General features: G+C 50.3%; 6 protein-coding genes across 6 annotated transcripts; 3 read left to right on the top strand and 3 right to left on the bottom strand.

Moving 5' to 3' along the window:
* Window positions 1-338: 338 nt before the first annotated feature.
* N7516_005398 (putative gelsolin repeat protein) lies at window positions 339-6,331 on the bottom strand (the record flags this gene model as incomplete). The annotated part of the gene is made up of 3 exons (XM_057218118.1): window positions 339-588; window positions 648-6,075; window positions 6,175-6,331. The coding sequence occupies 3 exons, from the start codon at window positions 6,329-6,331 to the stop codon at window positions 339-341; spliced, it is 5,835 nt and encodes a 1,944-aa protein (XP_057080001.1).
* Window positions 6,332-7,242: 911 nt separating this feature from the next.
* N7516_005397 (uncharacterized protein) lies at window positions 7,243-8,057 on the bottom strand (the record flags this gene model as incomplete). Its single annotated transcript, XM_057218117.1, has 6 exons — window positions 7,243-7,374; window positions 7,441-7,521; window positions 7,583-7,728; window positions 7,776-7,792; window positions 7,841-7,951; window positions 7,999-8,057. The coding sequence occupies 6 exons, from the start codon at window positions 8,055-8,057 to the stop codon at window positions 7,243-7,245; spliced, it is 546 nt and encodes a 181-aa protein (XP_057080000.1).
* Window positions 8,058-9,171: 1,114 nt separating this feature from the next.
* Window positions 9,172-11,016, top strand: N7516_005396 (GNAT family N-acetyltransferase; the record flags this gene model as incomplete). The annotated part of the gene is made up of 3 exons (XM_057218116.1): window positions 9,172-10,304; window positions 10,369-10,824; window positions 10,887-11,016. The coding sequence occupies 3 exons, from the start codon at window positions 9,172-9,174 to the stop codon at window positions 11,014-11,016; spliced, it is 1,719 nt and encodes a 572-aa protein (XP_057079999.1).
* A 561-nt stretch (window positions 11,017-11,577) lies between these two features.
* On the top strand, window positions 11,578-14,106 carry drs1 (putative ATP-dependent RNA helicase DRS1; the record flags this gene model as incomplete). The annotated part of the gene is made up of 2 exons (XM_057218115.1): window positions 11,578-13,347; window positions 13,402-14,106. The coding sequence occupies 2 exons, from the start codon at window positions 11,578-11,580 to the stop codon at window positions 14,104-14,106; spliced, it is 2,475 nt and encodes an 824-aa protein (XP_057079998.1).
* A 442-nt stretch (window positions 14,107-14,548) lies between these two features.
* Window positions 14,549-17,075, top strand: N7516_005394 (putative C6 transcription factor; the record flags this gene model as incomplete). Its single annotated transcript, XM_057218114.1, has 6 exons — window positions 14,549-14,620; window positions 14,677-14,747; window positions 14,821-15,196; window positions 15,256-15,337; window positions 15,392-16,178; window positions 16,235-17,075. 6 exons carry the CDS (start codon window positions 14,549-14,551, stop codon window positions 17,073-17,075), a joined length of 2,229 nt encoding a protein of 742 aa, XP_057079997.1.
* Window positions 17,076-17,560: 485 nt separating this feature from the next.
* On the bottom strand, window positions 17,561-19,349 carry N7516_005393 (uncharacterized protein; the record flags this gene model as incomplete). Its single annotated transcript, XM_057218113.1, has 4 exons — window positions 17,561-18,193; window positions 18,265-18,683; window positions 18,752-19,171; window positions 19,265-19,349. The coding sequence occupies 4 exons, from the start codon at window positions 19,347-19,349 to the stop codon at window positions 17,561-17,563; spliced, it is 1,557 nt and encodes a 518-aa protein (XP_057079996.1).
* Window positions 19,350-19,698: the final 349 nt, after the last annotated feature.

Here is a 19,698-nt window from a genome sequence, read left to right as displayed (position 1 = left end):
GTTTTATTGTTTTAGTTTATATATTAATTTATATATTAATTCATAAAAAAAAAAGATAAACCTAAATAAATAGGCAACCTCGGTATGAAACTTGAATTCTTAAAATCAATTGCCTAAATACACCAACTCAAATGCGAAACCCACCTATCTACATCCCCAGATTCCCCAGATGCTCCAGTTTCCTCTATGGCGCAAATATGGCGCAAATATGGCACAAATACACAGGACTCCGAAATGCTCTGTAGGGCCTGTACAAATCGAAATATGCACAAATTCAAAGTGGAAGCCCCCTCAAATCAGATAACAAGCAACACCCCAATCCCCCGAAAAGATCTCACTCAATTCTCTGGTGCTCGAATCGCTTCGATAACAACATCCAGAGAGAACACGAAAGGCGCATGCTGATTACGTGGGTTCCATTTGCGGAATGCGCTTTGGCAGCGGTCAGGCACGCCGCCGAGGGCCACGAAACTTTTGGGGATAAATGGTCGGTCCTGGAGGGATGTGGCAAGGATACCATATTCATGCGCGAAGACCACTGCCGAGGCGAAATCGGCAGACTTCTGTGAGGCTTGCTCGCCGATAATCCTGTGAGAGCGGAATTAGTATCAGTCAAGTGGAGGGTATTCAGATAGGGTAGTACTTACACGTAGATCTCAAAGAAGGTGTCCAGAACGTATACATCTTTCTCAGTGATGTCTCGATAGCAGAATGGCTCGATTTCTTGAACGCAATCGTTTGCCTTGACCACTGGTGAACTTGAGCCCGGACGACGGATATTCCAGAAACGCGTTGGCGGGTTCAGTTCGTGGTCGACCCGGAGGAGTCGTGTGCGGAAGTGGTTGTATTTCGACTTGAGCTGCCAGTGATCTTGGCACATGTGCGGCGCGGCCTCCCGGGGGCCTGCGAAGACATCGAAGAAATCCTCCGGCTCTTCGCCCTCGGTGACCTCTTCAAACTCTCCAGTGAGGCCTAGGTCCATGCCGATAAGTCGGGCTGCGCCGGTTTCTTCAGGGCCACTGCCTTTGCCCTTCCATAGGTAGAGCTTGCCAAAGGGAGCAGAGACAACGTAAGGGAAACCAGAGCAGAGGTTGCGCAGTGAGTAGTCCACCTCATCAAAGGTCATCTCGCCCAAGTGTTTCCGGCCACAAAGCATATAGAGAGCCGATGAATTGTGGCGAGAGCTGGATCCACGACGCGTGATCATAATGCCGCCAAGTGCTTGAATGAACCGTGTGGGCTCATTGCCCTGTCGAATGACTTGCAACTTAGAGCTATTCTCACGAGCGACCTTGCGTGCGAACGGCTGTTCATTCTCTACCGAGGCTTCGGGGACATCGTCTCCACGCCAAAGGTATACTTCCGAGGTGCTGCTTCGTCCGTTCTCGAATGTGTGTACGCAGAGATACATGCTGCCTTGGTATAGGATGTACTCCTGGTGGGAAGGAAGTTCCTGACGCCTCCCATCACCGGTAAGCTCCCAGATCTGTCGCTTCATGATCCTGATCTTTACATCGTCCGGCTTACGCATCAACATCAGCTGGGGATCAATGTCCATCCGGTTTCGAGCGTTGGGGAGTGTCTTGAAGAAGCCCGCAATTACCTCACGTGCCTCACTAGCTTGCGCAACCAGCGATGGGGCAGACATCTTTCTTGAAAGTCTGCGCGGATCGGTTGGCTTGGGAATCATAACATCACCGTCTTTAGGGGGTACTGGTGGGGAGGGATGGCTCATGGGCCGTGAGACGGAACTGCGTGCTGACTCGACGATAACACCGGGGATGCTCTTCTGCTGACTCATAGGTGAGTCCATTTGGTTCTCTTTGTGACTTGTTCGGAGAGGGGATGGCGATGAGGACGCAAACCGGTTTTGCTGGCCCCATTGTGGCTTTGGTGTTACAGTCGAGGGGGACGTGGGAGGATCGGACGCGGGATGGTCGAACTTCGGCGGGACAGGTGGTCCGCTTGATGGACTCACCTCTCCAGGACTCTTGGGGTCCCTGGAAGTCGCCTCAAAGGTGGCGGAGGGGAAAATGTCGAAATCCGTTGTTAGGGAACGGGTCTGAAGTGCTTGGGGAAATCCGCTTTGGGGCGTATCGCGTTCGAGGGTATCCTGTGGAGGAGTGTTCATATCCGGAAGCTGCTCGGTGACTGGGCTGTCTGAACGGGGGTTGATGTCAGGAACTGGGGTTTCATCAGGCTGCGACAGGTACTCCGAATCGATGTCCAAGGATTCAACAGGGATTGTAGGAGTCTGGGACGGGGTGGCTTCAGAGCATGAAATAGCACCAACCTCCTTAGTATCATCCCGAGCGGACGGGGTCGGGATATCGGTCGTCTGGGGAAGTCGTCTCTTCGGGCCTCTGGCACGACCCTTTGTGATGTGCGTGAGAGGCGCGGATGGCGAAGCAGGGTCACTCTGCGTTGAAACGGGGGTTGACAGCTGCTTGTTCGGTCCGTCACTGGCAGGCGCACCACGAGAAAGCAGGCCAGCTAGCGCAGGGTTGATTCGGCCCGCCAACTTGCTTTTAGCTGTTAGAGTTGGAGTCACGGTGGCATCTGTGACAGGCGCCGGTGGCCATTGACGAACTGGGCGGAGTGTCTTGACTGAGGGTTCTTGCATCTTCACTACGCTGGGCTCGATTGGTGCCACGTCTTCGCGGGTATCCTCCCGCTCCGCTGAAGAAACAATTTCGGGAGTTTGCTTGTAGTCGTTCGCCGCTGGGATTGCCTCCTCTGGCTCATCAATGGGATCATCAGCAGGGAACGGTGACAACGGCTGCGATTCTTGAGACGCTCGCCAAGAACCGGTATCTTTTAAGGGCCAGCCCGGCTCATCGTTGGCAGGAGATGGCGACAACGGCTGTGGTTCCTGAGAAGCTCGCAATGCGCCGATACTTTTAAGCGATGAATTCGGGGACGACAATGGCGGTCTGTCCTGTGAACTTCGAGAACCAAATGTCTTAGCGGGCAACATCGGCTCATCGTTGGCAGAAGATGGCGACAATGGCTGTAGTTCCTGAGAAGCTCGCGATCCACCGATACTTTTAAACGATGAATTCGGGGACGATAATGGTGGTCTATCCTGTGAGGTTCGAGAACCGAAGGTCTTAGCGGGCAACATCGGCTCATCCACAGGTGCCTGCTTTATGCTATTTGCCCGGGTCATATTTTGCCGAACAGCAATTGCTTCTGGGACGACGTCAGTCAGTTTTTGCGGCGCATCCTGCTCTCCGGCGGTATTCCGTCTGATGGAGCCTCCGCCGGCTTTCATTTCATCTTTGCGTGTCACAAGGCTTCTCCTGAATTCATCAACCCGCTCGGTCTTCTTTGGTCCGCCAGTGTTGTTCAAGGCAGCTTTGCCTCGTAGGATATTGCCCTTGAGCTCATCGGGTGCAACATAGTTGCGAGTTTCGGTCTTTTTGAGGCGCCCAAATACATTTTTAAATTCTGGTTCTTTGTCATCACCGTTATCTTTGACGACTTCTCGTTTCCGTAGGTTTGCTCGGAAGTCCACCACAGGAGATTGTGGTTTCGACGTGGGTGAAATTGGCCCCCGCGAGGAAGTAGAGATGGAAAAGTTGGGTTTGGGGCTCAACGAGTCAGGAGGGACCCTGCGAGTGGGAGTAGATTGAGGCTCGGACTCTTCAGGTGCCGGTAGTTCTTGCGACTCATTCTCCATTCCAGCGGGAGAGGCAGGCTTAGGCTCCTCCGCCGGTGCGCCGCCTGATAGGGCATTGAGAGCTTCATCGACAGGCGATGGAGAAGCCGGAGTTTCCTCTTTTGTTTGTCTGGGGCCAGGGCTACCGAGAACTGATGGAGATTGTGGGACTGTCTCCTTCAATTTTGCTTCGGGTGTTCCATCGATCGAGGGACTAGAAATACTGGGTTTCTTGGATGAGAACTCCAACGGAGAAGAAGGGGCAGTCTCCTTGACAAGGCTTGGACTAGAGATACTGGGCCGCTTGAGCGGGAATTCTGCCGGAGTCTCTGAGACGGAGTTTCTGTGGAGTGATGAACCCGAGCTACTAGGCTTTTTGAAAGGGAATCCCGAGGGAGACTCAGGTGCTGCTTTAAACTTGCCTTCAGGGCTTCCACTGACTGACCCTCCAGCGGTACCAGGCCTCTTGAAAGGGAATTCAGAGGGAGGATCTGAGGCAGAGTTCCTGTGAATCGATAAACCCGAGATGCTTGGCTTTTTGAAGGGGAAGCCAGACGGAGACTCAGGAGCTGCCTCCTTCATAGGGCTCGCAGGAAGCGACGGATCAGAAGCACCGATTTTCTTCCGAGGAAATCCTAATGGAGACTCAGGAGCTGCCTCCTTCATAGGGCTCGCAGGAAGCGACAGATCAGAGGCACCGATTTTCTTCCGAGGAAATCCTGATGGAGACTCAGGGACACCATCCTTAATAGGACTTGTAGGAAGCGACGGACCAGAGGCACCGACTTTCTTTAGAGGAAATCCTAATGGAGACTCAGGAACGACATCCTTGGTAGGGCTCGTAGGAAGGGATGGACCAGAGGCACCAATTTTCTTCAGAGGGAATCCTGATGGAGACTCAGGAACACCATCCTTAATAGGACTTGTAGGAAGGGATGGACCAGAGACGCCAGGTAGTTTGGTTTGAGTTCCTGGCGGGGGTGTTCGCATCAAACCGAGAGGGGTGACTTCCTTGAAATTGTTGACTCGTCCCAAATCCACGCTACCTCGCGATTGCCGGTCTTTAGCCCAGTTGGGCTGCGATGGGGGTCTGGTGGTTTGTCGTGGTAGTTCTGGTCGGTTGAGAGCACTCTCCAACCAAGAAGCCTTGCTGGGGCTCCAGCGCCTAGGGTCCATTGTTTTCGAGGTAAATGGACTTTGAGCGTCGCCGCCTTCTGCGGTGGCAGAGCTAGCAGAACGCGAGTGACCAGGTCGGAATGATTTTCCTGTGCTTTCAAAATTCACACTGTCTTTATCTGCCGGTGTGGTTGGTCGTTCGGTTGTCTCGGTGGGTGCCTCGCTGTGGCTGGAGCCTGGTCGTTGCAGGAGAGTTGAAGGTTCACGTCCAATTCGCCCAAGAGTTGGAGGGGTCATTTCACTCAAACTTGGACCTCCCACACTGCTGCGATTTGACACAATGGAATTTGACCGCCCGAGCCCCTGTGGAACTTGCGCACTCCACCTTTTTGACACACTATCTGATCTTCTCATCATCGCACTCTGAACAAAGCCTCCCAGACCCTTGGTAGGTGAGGTCGACCGTGTTCGCTCTGGTGACATCCGCCGCTGAGTTGGAGAGGGTGACATAGATTCCTCAAAGGAGGGATCATTCTGTCGAGGCTCGAGCTTTGGAGTCTCTGACAGGTGCACTGGCGACCCCAGCCCAGTGGCCGAAACGGATGATACAGAGAAGCGATGGCTCATGTTGCTATCGCGAGAACCGGTTCTCGGAGGCGACGATGATCTCTCTTCTACTGCCGCAAGTTTATCTAGTTCGGTACTTGATTCTTCACTTACTTCCGGCTCCTGGTGCCCCACACCCACGTCTGTTTGGACCTCCCTCTGTTCTTCCTTCTCCCTGTGTGCTAATGACCCAGTCCCATGATCTGGCGATGGAGGGAGCACAGGGGCATCCTTCGAGGACCGCGGGAACCCAAATTGAAGTCGAGAAAGTGTGTTCTCATCCGATGCCGTGGACAAATTTCTGAGGTGGCTTGCGCGAGTTGGGGAGCGAGTTGGAGATGTTGAGCCGGGTGACATGCCGAATTCCCGCGAAGAGGGGCGTTGCTGCCATGACAAAGTCCCCGCTCGGCTACGAGACAAAGGTGGCAGTGTCCGCGAGGGAGAATCCATTCCGAAATCCGGGATCGATCCACGCCGCTTGTCGGTGTCAGAGGCTTCGAAATCTTGACTCGAATCTACGGCGCTCAGGGTGGGTGGCTCAGATCCTGGGGTTTGGGATGTTTGGGATGTTTGGGGTGTTGGCTCGAGGTGTTCTGGGGGTTCGATAGACCGGGCGCTGATAGAGGAAACACTCAGTCGTGCGATATTGAGGGTGGATGAATCGTCGGTAAGGGCTAGTGATCGTGCACGCTCTGTTTTGAGTCATCCGGATATCAGCACATTGTTGACCTGCAGCAAATGCTATGACTATGCAGACATTGCTTGCATCAAGGGGAAGAGGGAGTATATACCAGCTCGTCGGGCTTGCCTTTCCTTCCGACCCTGCAGGATCTCTTCTTCTAGTTTCTTGGTGCGGTCATCGTCTTCCTTATCGCGGCGCTCGCCTAGTTCTCGGATGCGCTGAAGGAAATCATTGACGTCCTCGGAACTCTCATTGGGAACAGCCATGATCTAGAACTCCTGGCGTTCATGCACGGCTCCTAGAATAAAACGAATGAGGGGGAAAGAGTTGTAGAGTGGAAGAAGGGCTGTGTTCTCCGCCCTGTTTAAATTAAATCGGGACTGACGATGATCAACAAATTCATTGGCTCACATATCACTTTTTTTTTTTCTTCCTTATATATTTTTTAATCTATTTATCTTTCTTTCTTATTCTAAATTTTTATTTTTGTTTTTTTTTCCTACATCAGCATGGATAGATGCATTTATACAGACCAGATCCCAATCGGCCATAAGGGTTTTGTTTACTCTTCATTATTTATGTGGACCGATGGGCCCCGCAGTTTTTTCTTGTTCCATGGGCTTTGGGTTCCTTCTTTCTGGTTCCTTGGGGGTTTTTTTCTGGTTTTTTCTGATTTTCAGGGGCGAGGTAAAAAGGACTAAGTTGAACTCATAGTTGGATCATATGTGAACCATTTTAGTATTGGATATATCAGTTTGTGCCTTGCATACGCTAGGTTGTAACTCCATACGGAGTACACGGTAACCCGTACACGATGAAATGAAAACATTACTTTTCTTCACTTTTTGTAAAGTTCTACTCTAGCCTATCGGATATGAGCAGCCTACTTCCTTTGATATTTGGAAACTAGATGGTCCTTTGGAAGATGTAAGCAGTATTATAAAAGGTATGCATAACATGCACCGCATCGATGATTTTTAGAATATGACTGATGGCACGTTAGTTTAAATATAACTAGTTAGTTTAAATATAACGGGGGAGACAACACACTTTAACCTAATACATGAGTAGACCAGAATCTGAATTGGAAGAGACAACTTGACATATACTGTATTAGATATCTGCTGTAGATATGTATAGATATCAAGAGAAGACACCCCGATTTCCCCCAAATGCACTAATAAAGGAACAATCGGTCCTTGGCATCCTGTACCACCCATTCCAGACCTTCATTCAGATTTGTGCCTGTCATTGCACTGCATGGCAGGATAGTCCACTTATGGGTTTTGATTGAATCCAAGTCAAGACGCTGCATAAAACATTAGCCAAAGTCCGGCAGACTTCACCGAATTCCAAAGGAAGAACTTAGACCTACTTCTCGGACCTCTTGCTCGCTCATGCAATGTTCCACATCTGTCTTATTCAAAAATACTAGTAAACTAGCACCCGTAAGGCGCTGGTGGAATAGGTTCAGTTGACGCTTTTCAAGATTTTGCGGGTGGGGACGTCATCCGTACCTCTTCGAGAAGCAGACCCGAGAGCTCCTGTCGACAATCGTCAACCCGGAGTCGATCTGTAGCATCGACAACCCAGACTAGCGTGTCGGTCTTTTCAAAATAGTTTTTCCAGTAGGATCGGAGTGTTTTTTGTCCTCCAACATCCCCTAATACTGTCAGTACGGGTGCCCACAAGAAACCTGGGTTGGCTCACATATGTTGAGTTTGTATCTGCGCCGAGTTAGCAGAGCTCGAGATATTAAAGGGATGGCAAATTACCCCATAAAGTCAATTGTCTTGATAATAAATCCTAGAGTCGGGCTGACTGTTGTGACATCCTCCTCCATAATTCGCTTGACGATGGTCGTCTTGCCGGCATTGTCAAGACCCCTGCAATCATTAGCATCTCGGTCCGAACGATCGGCCAGGGTCCATACAGCATCAATATACGCATTTCTTTATCCTTTAAGCGGGCTTTTCGAAGTATAGACAACATGGTTGCGAAAATACCCTGTTTGTGCTTTTTGGAGGGGGAGTTGGAAAAGGAAAAATGCTGGCAGGCTCCAGATGTGGTTTGATCGTGTCTATCGATCGGTCGATATTATATTCCTCCCTATTACTACAACGTGACTTTATATTCAAACATGCCTATCTGAATGTGATGTTGGTGAACATTTCGCTAGGTTGATTTTCCAAAAGGCTCTCACTGTATCGGACTCCAGGCTATGGCATCGACTAGTCGCAAGACAATCCCGAAATTCAAGGCCTGAGACCATTTTATCTGAATACCAACACTCAGATATCTATGCATAAATATATACCAGATGTTATATACTGCAAGCAGACAAATCGAAGGTCATGCTGTCAACTCGGATCTTTGGATCACCTGTGCCGACTTCATCTCCTTGTCTTAGGTCTATCCAGATAGATATCACAGTATCCAGCTTTTGAGACCCCAAAACAGTATTTGAACGAAGTATGGTTGAACTGCTTCTTTGGATGAGAGGGAATAATATAGACGTATAATCGGATAATAGGAAATTGTGAAGGTAACCAGAGGTGTGAACTGAGAGGAAATGTTCGAGGTTTCCCAGTCCCCAAGTCCGCTCTCTCTTCCCTCCCCCCCCCCATATCTTCCTCTTCGTCCTTTCCACTCATCATCTCTTCCACCTTCATCTCTCCCACCTTCATCTCTCCTACCTTTCATCACTTCGTTCGTTTCATTTCCTTACTCCAAGTATCCACAACGCCGAACGTGCCTCTACAGTCAGCTCTCGCTAGGGAACTGACTGCAATACATCCGATCATTCAGGTAAGCTTGCTATCAAACATTTTTACGCGTCACACCCTTTGAGGAACAAACACGAGGCCACCCACAAGTGACATATGTGCGGAACAGGCACAGTTGCAAGCCCTACCCCAAGTGGGTTCGCAGAACTTCGCAACTGCTTCCTTGTTTTCCAATTTCACATGCTATTAAAGAAAAGAGAGAGGGAGACCAAGAATAGACCAAAGAAGCACCGTGACAATGATGTTTGAGAATCCTAGCTGACTTGAACATATCTACCAGAAACTCCGATTCAATTCCCCGTGACCTAGTTCATATCACAATGGCAGAAGAAATTGAAATATCTATGCCATTACGTGGTAGGGATGCTGTCTATCAAAAGCCGCCCAACAAGTTCAACAAGCCAACATCGACAGTGGCCCTGAATGGCTCTAGTTCAGTTTCAGCCATGCTTCATGTTTTCGAATCCATGGACGAAATGGAAAGAAATAAGTTGATACAGAGCATAGAGAATCTGAGCTGGAAAAAAACTTGGGATTTGACCAAACAGTTTGACAAACAGAGGAGAGAGAAAATGCCCGTGAAACAGCCTCTGTTCGGCATGGAAAACGAGAGTCACTCCTGCCCCGAGATGCTTCCCACAGCAAGGGATGGGCCTGGGGTCGATTTGGGCAGTGTTGTCTATGAGTTGCTCGCCAAACCCAGGACTGCCGAAGGCGTTGAGGAACCTGAGCCGTGGGCAGCAGCTGACCCACCCGACTATATCCCTGACTATGAACATGGAAAAATCGAAAAGACGGTCAAAAGGTCCAACAATGTGGAGTTTCGGACCCAGTGGGATGCCCAACGCAAAAGGCAAGCAAATGCATACGCAAAATCTCATCGTATCTACCCAATCGTCCAAAATGGCACCCTTGCCTTGACATCGGACTGCAAGAAAGTTGTTTACGAGCCGGAACGATCTCTTCTTGATGACTGGAATTTGGACGTCCAAGATGGAGAGGATCGATGGCACGAATTCAAACATAGAATTACGTCGTTTGATCTTCCCAACGCGAGTGTCAGAAAGCAATTCCGCACCTGGTGGGATAAGATTCCGGCAGGACACCAAGTCGACATCTACCACGCTGCCTTCTTTGACGGAACCGCGATGCCCGACGGACAGTCTTCTATGTTTCTGCCAGACATCAAGCATATCCCCACCCCTAGGGACATGAAAGATGAGCTGACACGCATGCATTGGCACGAGACATCGGAAGGCTACGTATACAACCTGGGGAAGGTCAACAGAAGACGACAGAAGAAGGAACAGGAACACCAAGAGCACCTTCGCCGTACTGCGGCTTACCGTGCTTGGCTAGAGTTGCCACCGGATTCGAAGGTTGTTCCACCCGGCATCTATCTGCGTCCTGCGGAGCAGTATGACGTTTCTTCTATCCTTGAAATAGTGAACTGGTATGCTCGAACCTCAGCTTTGAGCAGTAAAACCCGATCCATGGAAGCGAATGACGTTGGGGAGCTTGTTCAATTTTGCCGAGAAAACCCACCTCCCCTTCGTCGTCGCTGCTCGACGTCCGCCAGAGCGCCTGTGTCGTAACCAGATCGACCCTGTGGTTGGCTACGCCTATGTCGGATTCCATGGACACGGCAAGCGCGCTGACAAGCACACTGGTGAGCTGCATGTCTTCGTCCAAGAGAGTAGCAAGAAGCAGCACATTGGACGGGCACTTGTTGATATGGTCCTCTCTTGTTTTGATGTGACCTCCAAACAAAGCAAAGATTACGAGTTCGACCGAACTGGTACAGTGCAGTACGGTGCGGGTTATGGATGCTTCCTCAGATCAATGGTTTGCGCCATTGCAAAATCCCCAGAGGCCCGGGAGGAGCATGCCTGGATCAAGAAGTGGTTGGAGAGGGACTTTGGCTTTGAGGAAAAGTGCGGATTTAAGAATGCGAGAGTGAAGAGTGGTAAGAGGTATGTCTTGTTCTTGCTCTTCACTTTCATCCTGGATTGTATTTGCTAACACATATTCTTAGTTTCGATCTTCAATGCATGGCTCGTCGCATCAAGGCCCCACAATCGAGCAATGGTGTCAAGGGCCGACCTCAGGCTCAAACTCGGCCACAGGGGAGTGGTACTCAGTCTGCGATGCTCAACTACGTCTGATGGGCCTGCGAATGAATGATGTGGAGACTATGGAGGGAGCTGATCTTCGGAAAATCTGGTGGCAGGGAGAAATGACGGTCTGGAAGAAAAAGGGAAGAAAAACGGAAAAAAAATTGAAAACAAAATGAGACTACTATGACAGACACATCTAGGATGTCTCACCAAAAAAAAGGGTCGATGTGTTGAAAAGGCATATGGGGATATCAGGCGGAGAAGGAATTAATACCCACATAGGTAGCTAGTGAATCGAAACTGTATGATTAAATTAATTCTTCCTTGATAATAAGCTTGGAATAGAATGATAGGCAGCGAGGCAGCCTTGGAATAGAGAGAGAGGCTGGTGACAATCGGGCATCTCGAAGCAGACTGATTATGTCATCAGAAATTTTCCTGTCACCGCCCGGGGAACTTTTTTTTCGCATGTTGATCCATTTCTTCTCGGCGAGGTTGAGTTGCTTGCACAGTGTTCGGGGGTCTTGGATTTTCTACTGAGACTGTTTGAGATAGTGTGGAAGACATAAAACTACCAAATACCTACTGGAATTTGCGCCAGCCTTCAAAATGGCACCTCAATCGGCGAAGCGGAGTTCCGCCAAAGACGATGATTTCGTATTCACGCTCTCCGACGACGAGAACGAAACCCGTTTCGAAGAAGAAGAAGAAGATGACAACGAGATGCAGGGCGATAATGCGCCAGCATCAGACAACAAAAAGCGCAAGCGCGAGGTCGAAGCCGTCAAGCCCAAGAACAAGAAGCAGAAGCAGCTGGAAAAGCAGCAATTGAAAAACGCCAAGAAGAACAAAAAGAACGCCGAGCCTGCACCCGAGCCCGAATCGGAAGAGGAGGAGGACCAGGATGATGCTGCAGCGGATGCAACAGAAGACGACGGCGTTTTGAACCCCGAGTTCGAGTTCGATGTTGGCGGTATCGCGAACCGTGGTGTCACTGAAGGCTTCGATGGCTGGGGTATTGATGATAACGAGAAGAAACGCTCGGGGGACAAGAAGGCTGTCGATATTGACGACATCATTGAGCGGAGGAAGGCCAAGAAGGATGAGGCTGCTGCTAAGAAGCAGAAAAAGAAGGCCGCCGAGAAGGAAGAGAGCGCCAGCGCATCTGAAGACGACGCTGCATCGGGCGACGAAATGCCCGTTGACTTCGAGGATGATGAGCTCATGGCTGACGACGCCTTCGGCATGGGCGCAGACGGCGAGGAGGAGAGTGATGCCGAGGGCCCTGAGCCTGGCTCTGGGGATGAAGATGAGGAGGACGATGAGGACAAGGATGAGAATGAGGATTCTGATGACGATGCTGCATCTGACAACGACTCTGTCGCCACACCCGTTGGTCACCCCGACGACAATGGCTCAGACCGGGAGTCCGATGTAGAGAGCGAGGTGGACGAGGAGGAAGCAGAGAAGCGTAAAGCGTTCTTTGCCCCCGAAGAAAAGGTCGATACCAAGGCCAACATGGCCAAGATGACATTCCAAGAATTCAACCTTTCCCGCCCCATCCTTCGAGGTCTCGCTGCCGTTGGATTCACAGACCCGACTCCTATCCAGCGCAAGGCGATTCCCGTTGCTCTTCTGGGCAAGGATATCGTCGGTAGTGCCGTGACTGGTTCAGGAAAGACCGCTGCCTTCATTGTTCCTATCCTCGAACGTCTCCTCTTCCGTCCCCGGAAGGTCCCTACAAGTCGTGTTGTGGTTTTGATGCCCACTCGTGAGTTAGCTGTTCAGTGTTACAACGTTTCCGTCAAACTGGCCACCTTCACAGACGTCACATTCTGTCAATTGGTTGGTGGTTTCAGTCTTCGCGAGCAGGAGAATGTGCTCAAGAAGCGCCCCGATGTTATCATCGCCACCCCCGGTCGTTTCATTGATCACATGCGCAACTCGCCCAGTTTCACAGTTGATACCCTGGAGATTCTTGTTCTCGATGAGGCCGATCGTATGCTTGAGGATGGTTTCGCCGATGAGTTGAACGAGATTCTCACCACGATTCCCAAATCTCGCCAGACTATGTTGTTCTCTGCGACCATGACAGACTCAATCGACAAGCTTATTCGTGTTGGTATGAACCGCCCGATGCGCTTGATGGTTGATGCCAAGAAGAACACTGTATCCACCCTTATTCAAGAGTTTGTGCGTCTCCGTCCCGGACGGGAGGACAAGCGTCTCGGTTACCTTATGCACCTGTGCAAAGAAGCCTACACGAAGCGTGTTATTATCTTCTTCCGACAGAAGAAGGAAGCTCACCGAGTTCGTATCATTTTCGGCCTATTGGGCTTGAAGGCAGCAGAGCTACACGGTAGTCTGAGCCAAGAACAGGTATGTTCGGAACAAGTCTTGTCCTATATCTACAACCACTAACTTCGTATACAGCGTATCAAATCCGTCGAAAACTTCCGAGATGGCAAGGTTGCCTACCTTCTCGCCACTGACGTTGCGTCTCGTGGTCTGGATATCAAGGGTGTCGAAACGGTCATTAACTACGAGGCTCCCCAGAGCCACGAGATCTACCTGCATCGTGTTGGACGTACAGCTCGTGCCGGCCGCTCTGGTCGTGCATGCACGATTGCCGCCGAGCCGGACCGCAAGGTCGTCAAGCTTGCCGTCCGCGCCGGTAAGTCGCAAGGCGCCAAGATCGTCAGTCGTGTGATCGAGCAAGCCGTTGCCGACAGCTGGGCACAAAAGGCCGAGGATATGGCCGACGAGGTTGCCGAAATCTTGCAAGAGGAAAAGACCGAGAAGCAGTTCTCTCAAGCTGAGATGCAATTCACCAAGGGTGAGAACCTCATGAAGCACGGTAATGAGATCATGGCGCGGCCGAAGCGGACGTGGTTCGAGACCGAGAAGGACAAGAAGGTTTCTCGCAAGCTGGGTGCGGTTGAGTTGAACGGTCCCAATACCAAGAAGAGCAATGTCAAGCTTAGCAACAAGGACAAGAAGCGTCTTGATGATTCGCAGATGAGACACGATGGTAATATCGGGTGGAAAAAGGGCAAGGGTGATGCAGATTCTGCTAAGGACCCCAAGAAGGGTAAGGGTAAGGGTAAGGGCCCTGGTTTCAAGAAAGGGAAGAAATAAGGGATCTATGAATCGTGTATACAATTGAATACCATGCAAATAGCATTTGAAGCAACTAATTGTCTTTCTATATAACGTGTATACCCTATATACCCTATAAGTATACCCTATAAGTATAACCTATAACTACCTAGGTAGTATGTATAACCTATAACTATACCCTATACCTAATAACCTCTAGTGGGGCCTAGATCCCTCGGAGGTAAGGTAATCTCCAAAATCTCCCACCAATCAAAGTCTTTCGACTCCAACTCGAGCTCAAGCTGATTCGACGTCAATACCATTTCATTCTCATAATCCTCAGGCTTAATCCCCGCGCCCCACGTAGGGCGCCAAAAATCTTTTCTCCTATTTTTATCTTTTCTTTCATTTTGTCTTTTTCCCCCCTTCTTTTTCCGGGGAGTATCTCTCGAATTGGGACCTTCAAAAGGTGACACTTGGAATGGCTGAGCCTCCCAAGACTAGTCTCCCCCGGAAGAGCGCCTTCTCATGCGAGGCCTGTCGTAAACGCAAGGTGCATGCGGATCCCCTCGGACGAAACCCGAGATTTCCGAGCTAACTGCTTACCAGGTTAAATGTAACGGCGCTAGCCCGTCATGTTCGCGATGCGCAGCGCGCAGCGAGCAGTGTGTGTATAGCTTGTGAGTCGATCCCCCCCTTTTTGATGACTTCTATTATCGCCAATCGCTGATTATTTCCTTTTTTTTTTCAAAGAGCCCCGACATTATCGTACACGAAGCAGCTTGAGGCTAGGGTGGCACAGTTGGAGGATGCTTTATCGAAGCGCGTCGATGGGGAAGAGGTGCGGAAGACAAGATCGCCATCCTTAGCTACGTCCAGCTCGAGCGGACCGAAGATAAAGATTGATCCCGATACTGAAGATCTCACCCGGGCATTTGATGGTCTCAATGTGGAAAATGACGGTCGCGTCTCATTTCATGGTCCGACTAGTTTGTTCCAGCTGCCTAGTGGGGTGGTGAATGAAGCCGCGTCGACTTCGCATCACGCGCAGGAATTGGAGGGTCGCAAAGAGCGGCTTGTTAATAGCGCATGGCGGGAAAGAGCATTCGAGCAAATGGCTGCTATACCGGTATAGGCTCTGGTGAATTGGACTGTTTGAAAGATCCATATGCTGATACACTTCTGCAGGAGCCTTTCCAGTATCTTCTCGACTCGCATTGGTGTTGGATCCAGCCACTGTGGAATTTTGTCTACCGTCCTGCATTTACACGTCTGTCCGACCTTGCTATTCCGGACGACATATGACACTAACCTCCCCTAATAGGTGATATGAAAATAAATGGGGCGTATTACTCGGACGTCCTGTTAAATGCCATTCTTTCTCACTCGGTACGATGGTGCAAAGCCGAGCCTCAAGTTGGTCCGCTTCTAGACTCCTATGACGGCGGTGCACAATTCTCCCATCGTGCATTGACTGGGGTGTTCGACTCCCTCAAAGTTGGTTATGCAGGCATCCCGACCATTCAGACATTACTCCTTCTCAGTGCCCAGGAGTGTGGCCGTGGAAATCGAACGCAAGCTTGGCTATACAGTGGCATGGCCTTCCGGCTGCTGGACGACTTGGGTATCTCCATCGACAGCCGGAAATATTCAGGATCTGCTCATTTGAGTGATGAGGATATTGAAATACGGAATCGCCTATTTTGGAGTTGTTATTTCTGGGATAAGGTGGTTTCACTGTACTTCGGCCGGGCGCCAACGATGCAGCAATCCCACGTTAGCCCGCCACGCATGATTCTCGATGATACCGCTGAGATCGAAATATGGACACCTCATGGGGTAGGCTTCACTGATGGTGCCCACTATCCACCAACACAGGCGCATTCAACGTCATGTTTCATGAAGATGTGCGGTCTGGCGGAAATATTGAACCAGATCCTGATCCACATATACGACCCAATCCGCCGAAGCACGGACTCTGAATTCTTTGATTGTGTTCAGGAACAGGCCAAGAATCTAAGTGACTGGTGGGATGAGCTACCTGAGTACTTGAAATTGGCGGCGGTCGATCTTCCTCCATACTCACCACCCAGCCATATCGTGATCTTGAAGTATGTGCTTAATCCTGCGTAAATTGAAGACATGGTGCTAACTGAAATTCTTCTAGCTGTTTATATCATACTATCAACATCCTTCTCCACCGACCAATACTCTGCTCTCGAGAGCTATTGAAAGCCCGCCCGGAGGCACATGACTCGAACCATCTTGTACAGTGCATGGCATCAGCAACATCAATCCTATCTCTCTTCGATCTATACCGTCGTACATTCGGCGATAGCCACGTCGTCCTCTCTCTGGCATACAGCATCTATACAGCAGCATCGATTTTCCTACTCGAGATCCAAGCCCTAAAGTACGCCGCACCAGGAACCCTGGACAAGCTCAAATTCTGCATTTTCGCCCTTGAGAGGGTCAAGGCCGCCAACCCCGTTATCACAACAGCCCTCAGCCTCATATCTCAGGAGCTCCAAAGACTCCAAATCAACATCCACGGACCAATGCCCACGCCTATTCCTAAAACCGAACAGGAACACCCCCAACATCACCAATCCCCACCTCAACACCACCCTCAACACAGCCAGTCCCCGTCAGTAGGCAGCAACCGATCCCGCCACGTCTCTCCAGGTCAGCACCACCAACCACAAGCATCGGTAGCCACTCAAGCCCAAACCACCGGCCCTGAAAACCCGCCTCTGATGGGAACCTACAATAACTTCCCGCACACAGGGCCAGGTTTCAACATCCCGCATTCAGGCGAAATGCCCCAACTGCCGCCTACACACTTGCTAGGCGGGATGCCAAACGCCGTCATGACGATGGATGACCCCCGGTCCTACGAAATCGCGCCTGAGGTATATGAAGCATTCTCGTATGCGCAGCCGATCACAACGAATATGACGCCTATGACGCCTGTCTTTGAGCAGGGCTGGGGTGGTCCTCCTCAATGATCTTGTTATAACGTCTCTCGGACCTGGTTTTGAAGCTGGTTTTTTTCTTTTTTTTTCCTCTTCTCTCTGCTCGCCGACTCTGTTCTGCTTTCGTGATTCCCAAATACACATACAATTAGCAGCCTGCAAAGATCAGGATCAATCTGAGGTAGATATATCGCTTCAGCATCCAATGATATAACCACATATATATATCCATGTAAGCAATCTTGCAAGCTTCACGGCATTAATGGTATGTTCCCTGCCAATTAACGGAAAGGGAAGGCATCTCTACGGCTTCTTATTATAGGAAAAGGCTCTGGTTGATATGCAAAATAGATTCGATATCTTGGAATTACCCAAATATAAAAAATCGAACCGGTATCAAAGTCAAACGTGGGCCAAATCATAACAAATGGGGTATCAGTAAATGACAAGCATATACATCAATGGGATGCCAAAAAGAAACAACGAAAAGAACCATCACAAGGAGGAATCTCCAGACTTCAAACACGACCGTCCTTCAACGCAACATTCTGCGACATATCAGCCGGGGAATCAAGATCCCACTCCCTCGGCCTAGCTCGCCACCGCAGATACCACGGCCCATCAAACAAATCCCCCATCCGCTCAACAGGTACACCCTTCGTCTCGGGCATCCAAACACCAAGGATAACCAGCCCGGAGAAGCAAATAAGCGCCCAGAAGAGATAAGCACCCCAGACACTAAGCGAGACAAACATATTCGGGGTAACACGCACAACAGCAAACTGGAAGAACCAGTGCAGCGCCATGCTTATCGCATAACTGACGTTGCGGATGCGCGTTGGGAAGATCTCTGTGCCGTACAGGTAAGGCACAGTGCAGAGGCCGATGGACCAGCCAACGGCGTAGATGAAGACGGAGGCGACGGCAGCGTTGGAGGCGTCTTTGTTGTCTGCCGAGCCTGGGCGCAGGCCCATGTATATAGCCATGTAGATGTGCGCGCAAAGCTGTAGGCTCAGTCCGACGAGGGTGCAGCGGCGTCGACCGAGGAGGTCGATTAGACCCCATGCGAAAGCCATCGTGAAGATTAGTTTGACGATCCCATAAGCGCCGGAGGAGACGAGGGAATTTCCGTCGTCTTTTACGCCGGCGTACTGTTTCACATATGTTAGTGTTTTGTTATACTTGTTGTATGTAGCTGATGATTGCCTTGTAATTGACGTACCTGGAATATGGTCGTTACGTAGTATGTGATCCCGTTCCCGCCGGTCCACTGAGCGATGGTTTGCATGGCGATTAGGAGCCAGAAGCGCTGTCGGTAATTCGGGTTTGTCTGTGTCTCTTTGAATATAGTCCAATGAGAGACGGATGCTAAGTCTGTCGCTCGCTCCCGCTCCCGTGCATCGATAATCGCGAATTCCTTTGTGATTTCGGGATCATCGATAGCCTTGCCGCGTAGCCGTGCGAGAACATCTAGCCCTTCCTGACGAAGCTGTTTCGAAACGAGATACCGCGGAGTCTCAGGGCAAAGGTACGACAGACCATATGCAATCCCGACAGGAATTAAAGGCACCGCCTGAACTAGGCGATATTGGGTTCGCGTGATCACCATATGGACCCTGGCACCATAGTTGATAAAGAAACCTGTCGATAAGTCAGATTGGGGCCGAATATATATGCAATATACGATATATAGAGGGACAAAAGCTTACCCATGGCCAGAAAGGCCAGTAAGAATACCATGTATATCCCCACCACTAGACCTCTTGTCTTAGCAGGGGCTATTTCGGTCAAATACAGTGGCGCAGTCACCGTTAAACCGCCTGCGCCTAACCCGGCCCATATGCGACTAAACAAGAGCAGTCCGTATATACCGGATGCGAATACTTGGATCAATGTGCCAGTTGCCCACACGATACATGCTAGGCGCCATACCACCAAGCGCCCGAGTCGATCATTGAGATCCAGGACTACCAGGGCACCAAGTGCTGCACCTAGGACATTGAAGGAGGTGATGTTCGCTTTCCGGTTAGCTAGCTCGGCCGCGTTGACCCCCGGGTGTGTAGTGAGGTCGTAGTCGGACTTGAAAGAGGGGAGGGAGACACTGGCGCTATAACCACCCTCGTCATAGCCTGTGAATGACAACGCAATTAGCAAATGTCATTGTTAATTATTGCAGGTCGTTGTCCGACGAGTTAGACCAGTGAAAGGAATTGCACATGTACCTTTGGGAATCCCGCCACAGGCAATGACAGCAATCACCAGGGCATAGTATGGATTGGTCGACCATCGGGATGTGATCCATCGCATGACCCGTAGTATAAGCTCACCGTGAGGGCTGATAACAATAAATCTACTCTGTAGGGGAATTGAAGTGCGATCTCAGGGAGTGGACAAGTGAGGAGAACCAGGTTTTCGGCCTCGGAGCTGAATACAAGTTCGGTCAACATCCGAGCTTGGTACTTTTTTTTGCGGAGGGGTCAATTTGGTACTTTTTCCATATCTTAGGGCTTCAGCAATTGCTGTAAATGCATACGGAGTAAGCTATATTGCATTTTACATTATTGCCTTTCTCGCCTTACAATGACTTCCAAGTGAATCCACCCTTTAATGTCGGATCGCACCGCATCTATCCACTTTTTGGCTCCGCTTGACGGCT

This window comes from Penicillium verrucosum (genome assembly GCF_028828655.1).
Source record: "Penicillium verrucosum strain IBT 35672 chromosome Unknown utg000001l_segment0_segment0, whole genome shotgun sequence".
Classification (NCBI taxonomy): domain Eukaryota; kingdom Fungi; phylum Ascomycota; class Eurotiomycetes; order Eurotiales; family Aspergillaceae; genus Penicillium; species Penicillium verrucosum.
Note: the sequence above shows the minus strand (reverse complement) of the source record. Positions and strands in the feature narration are given on the sequence as shown.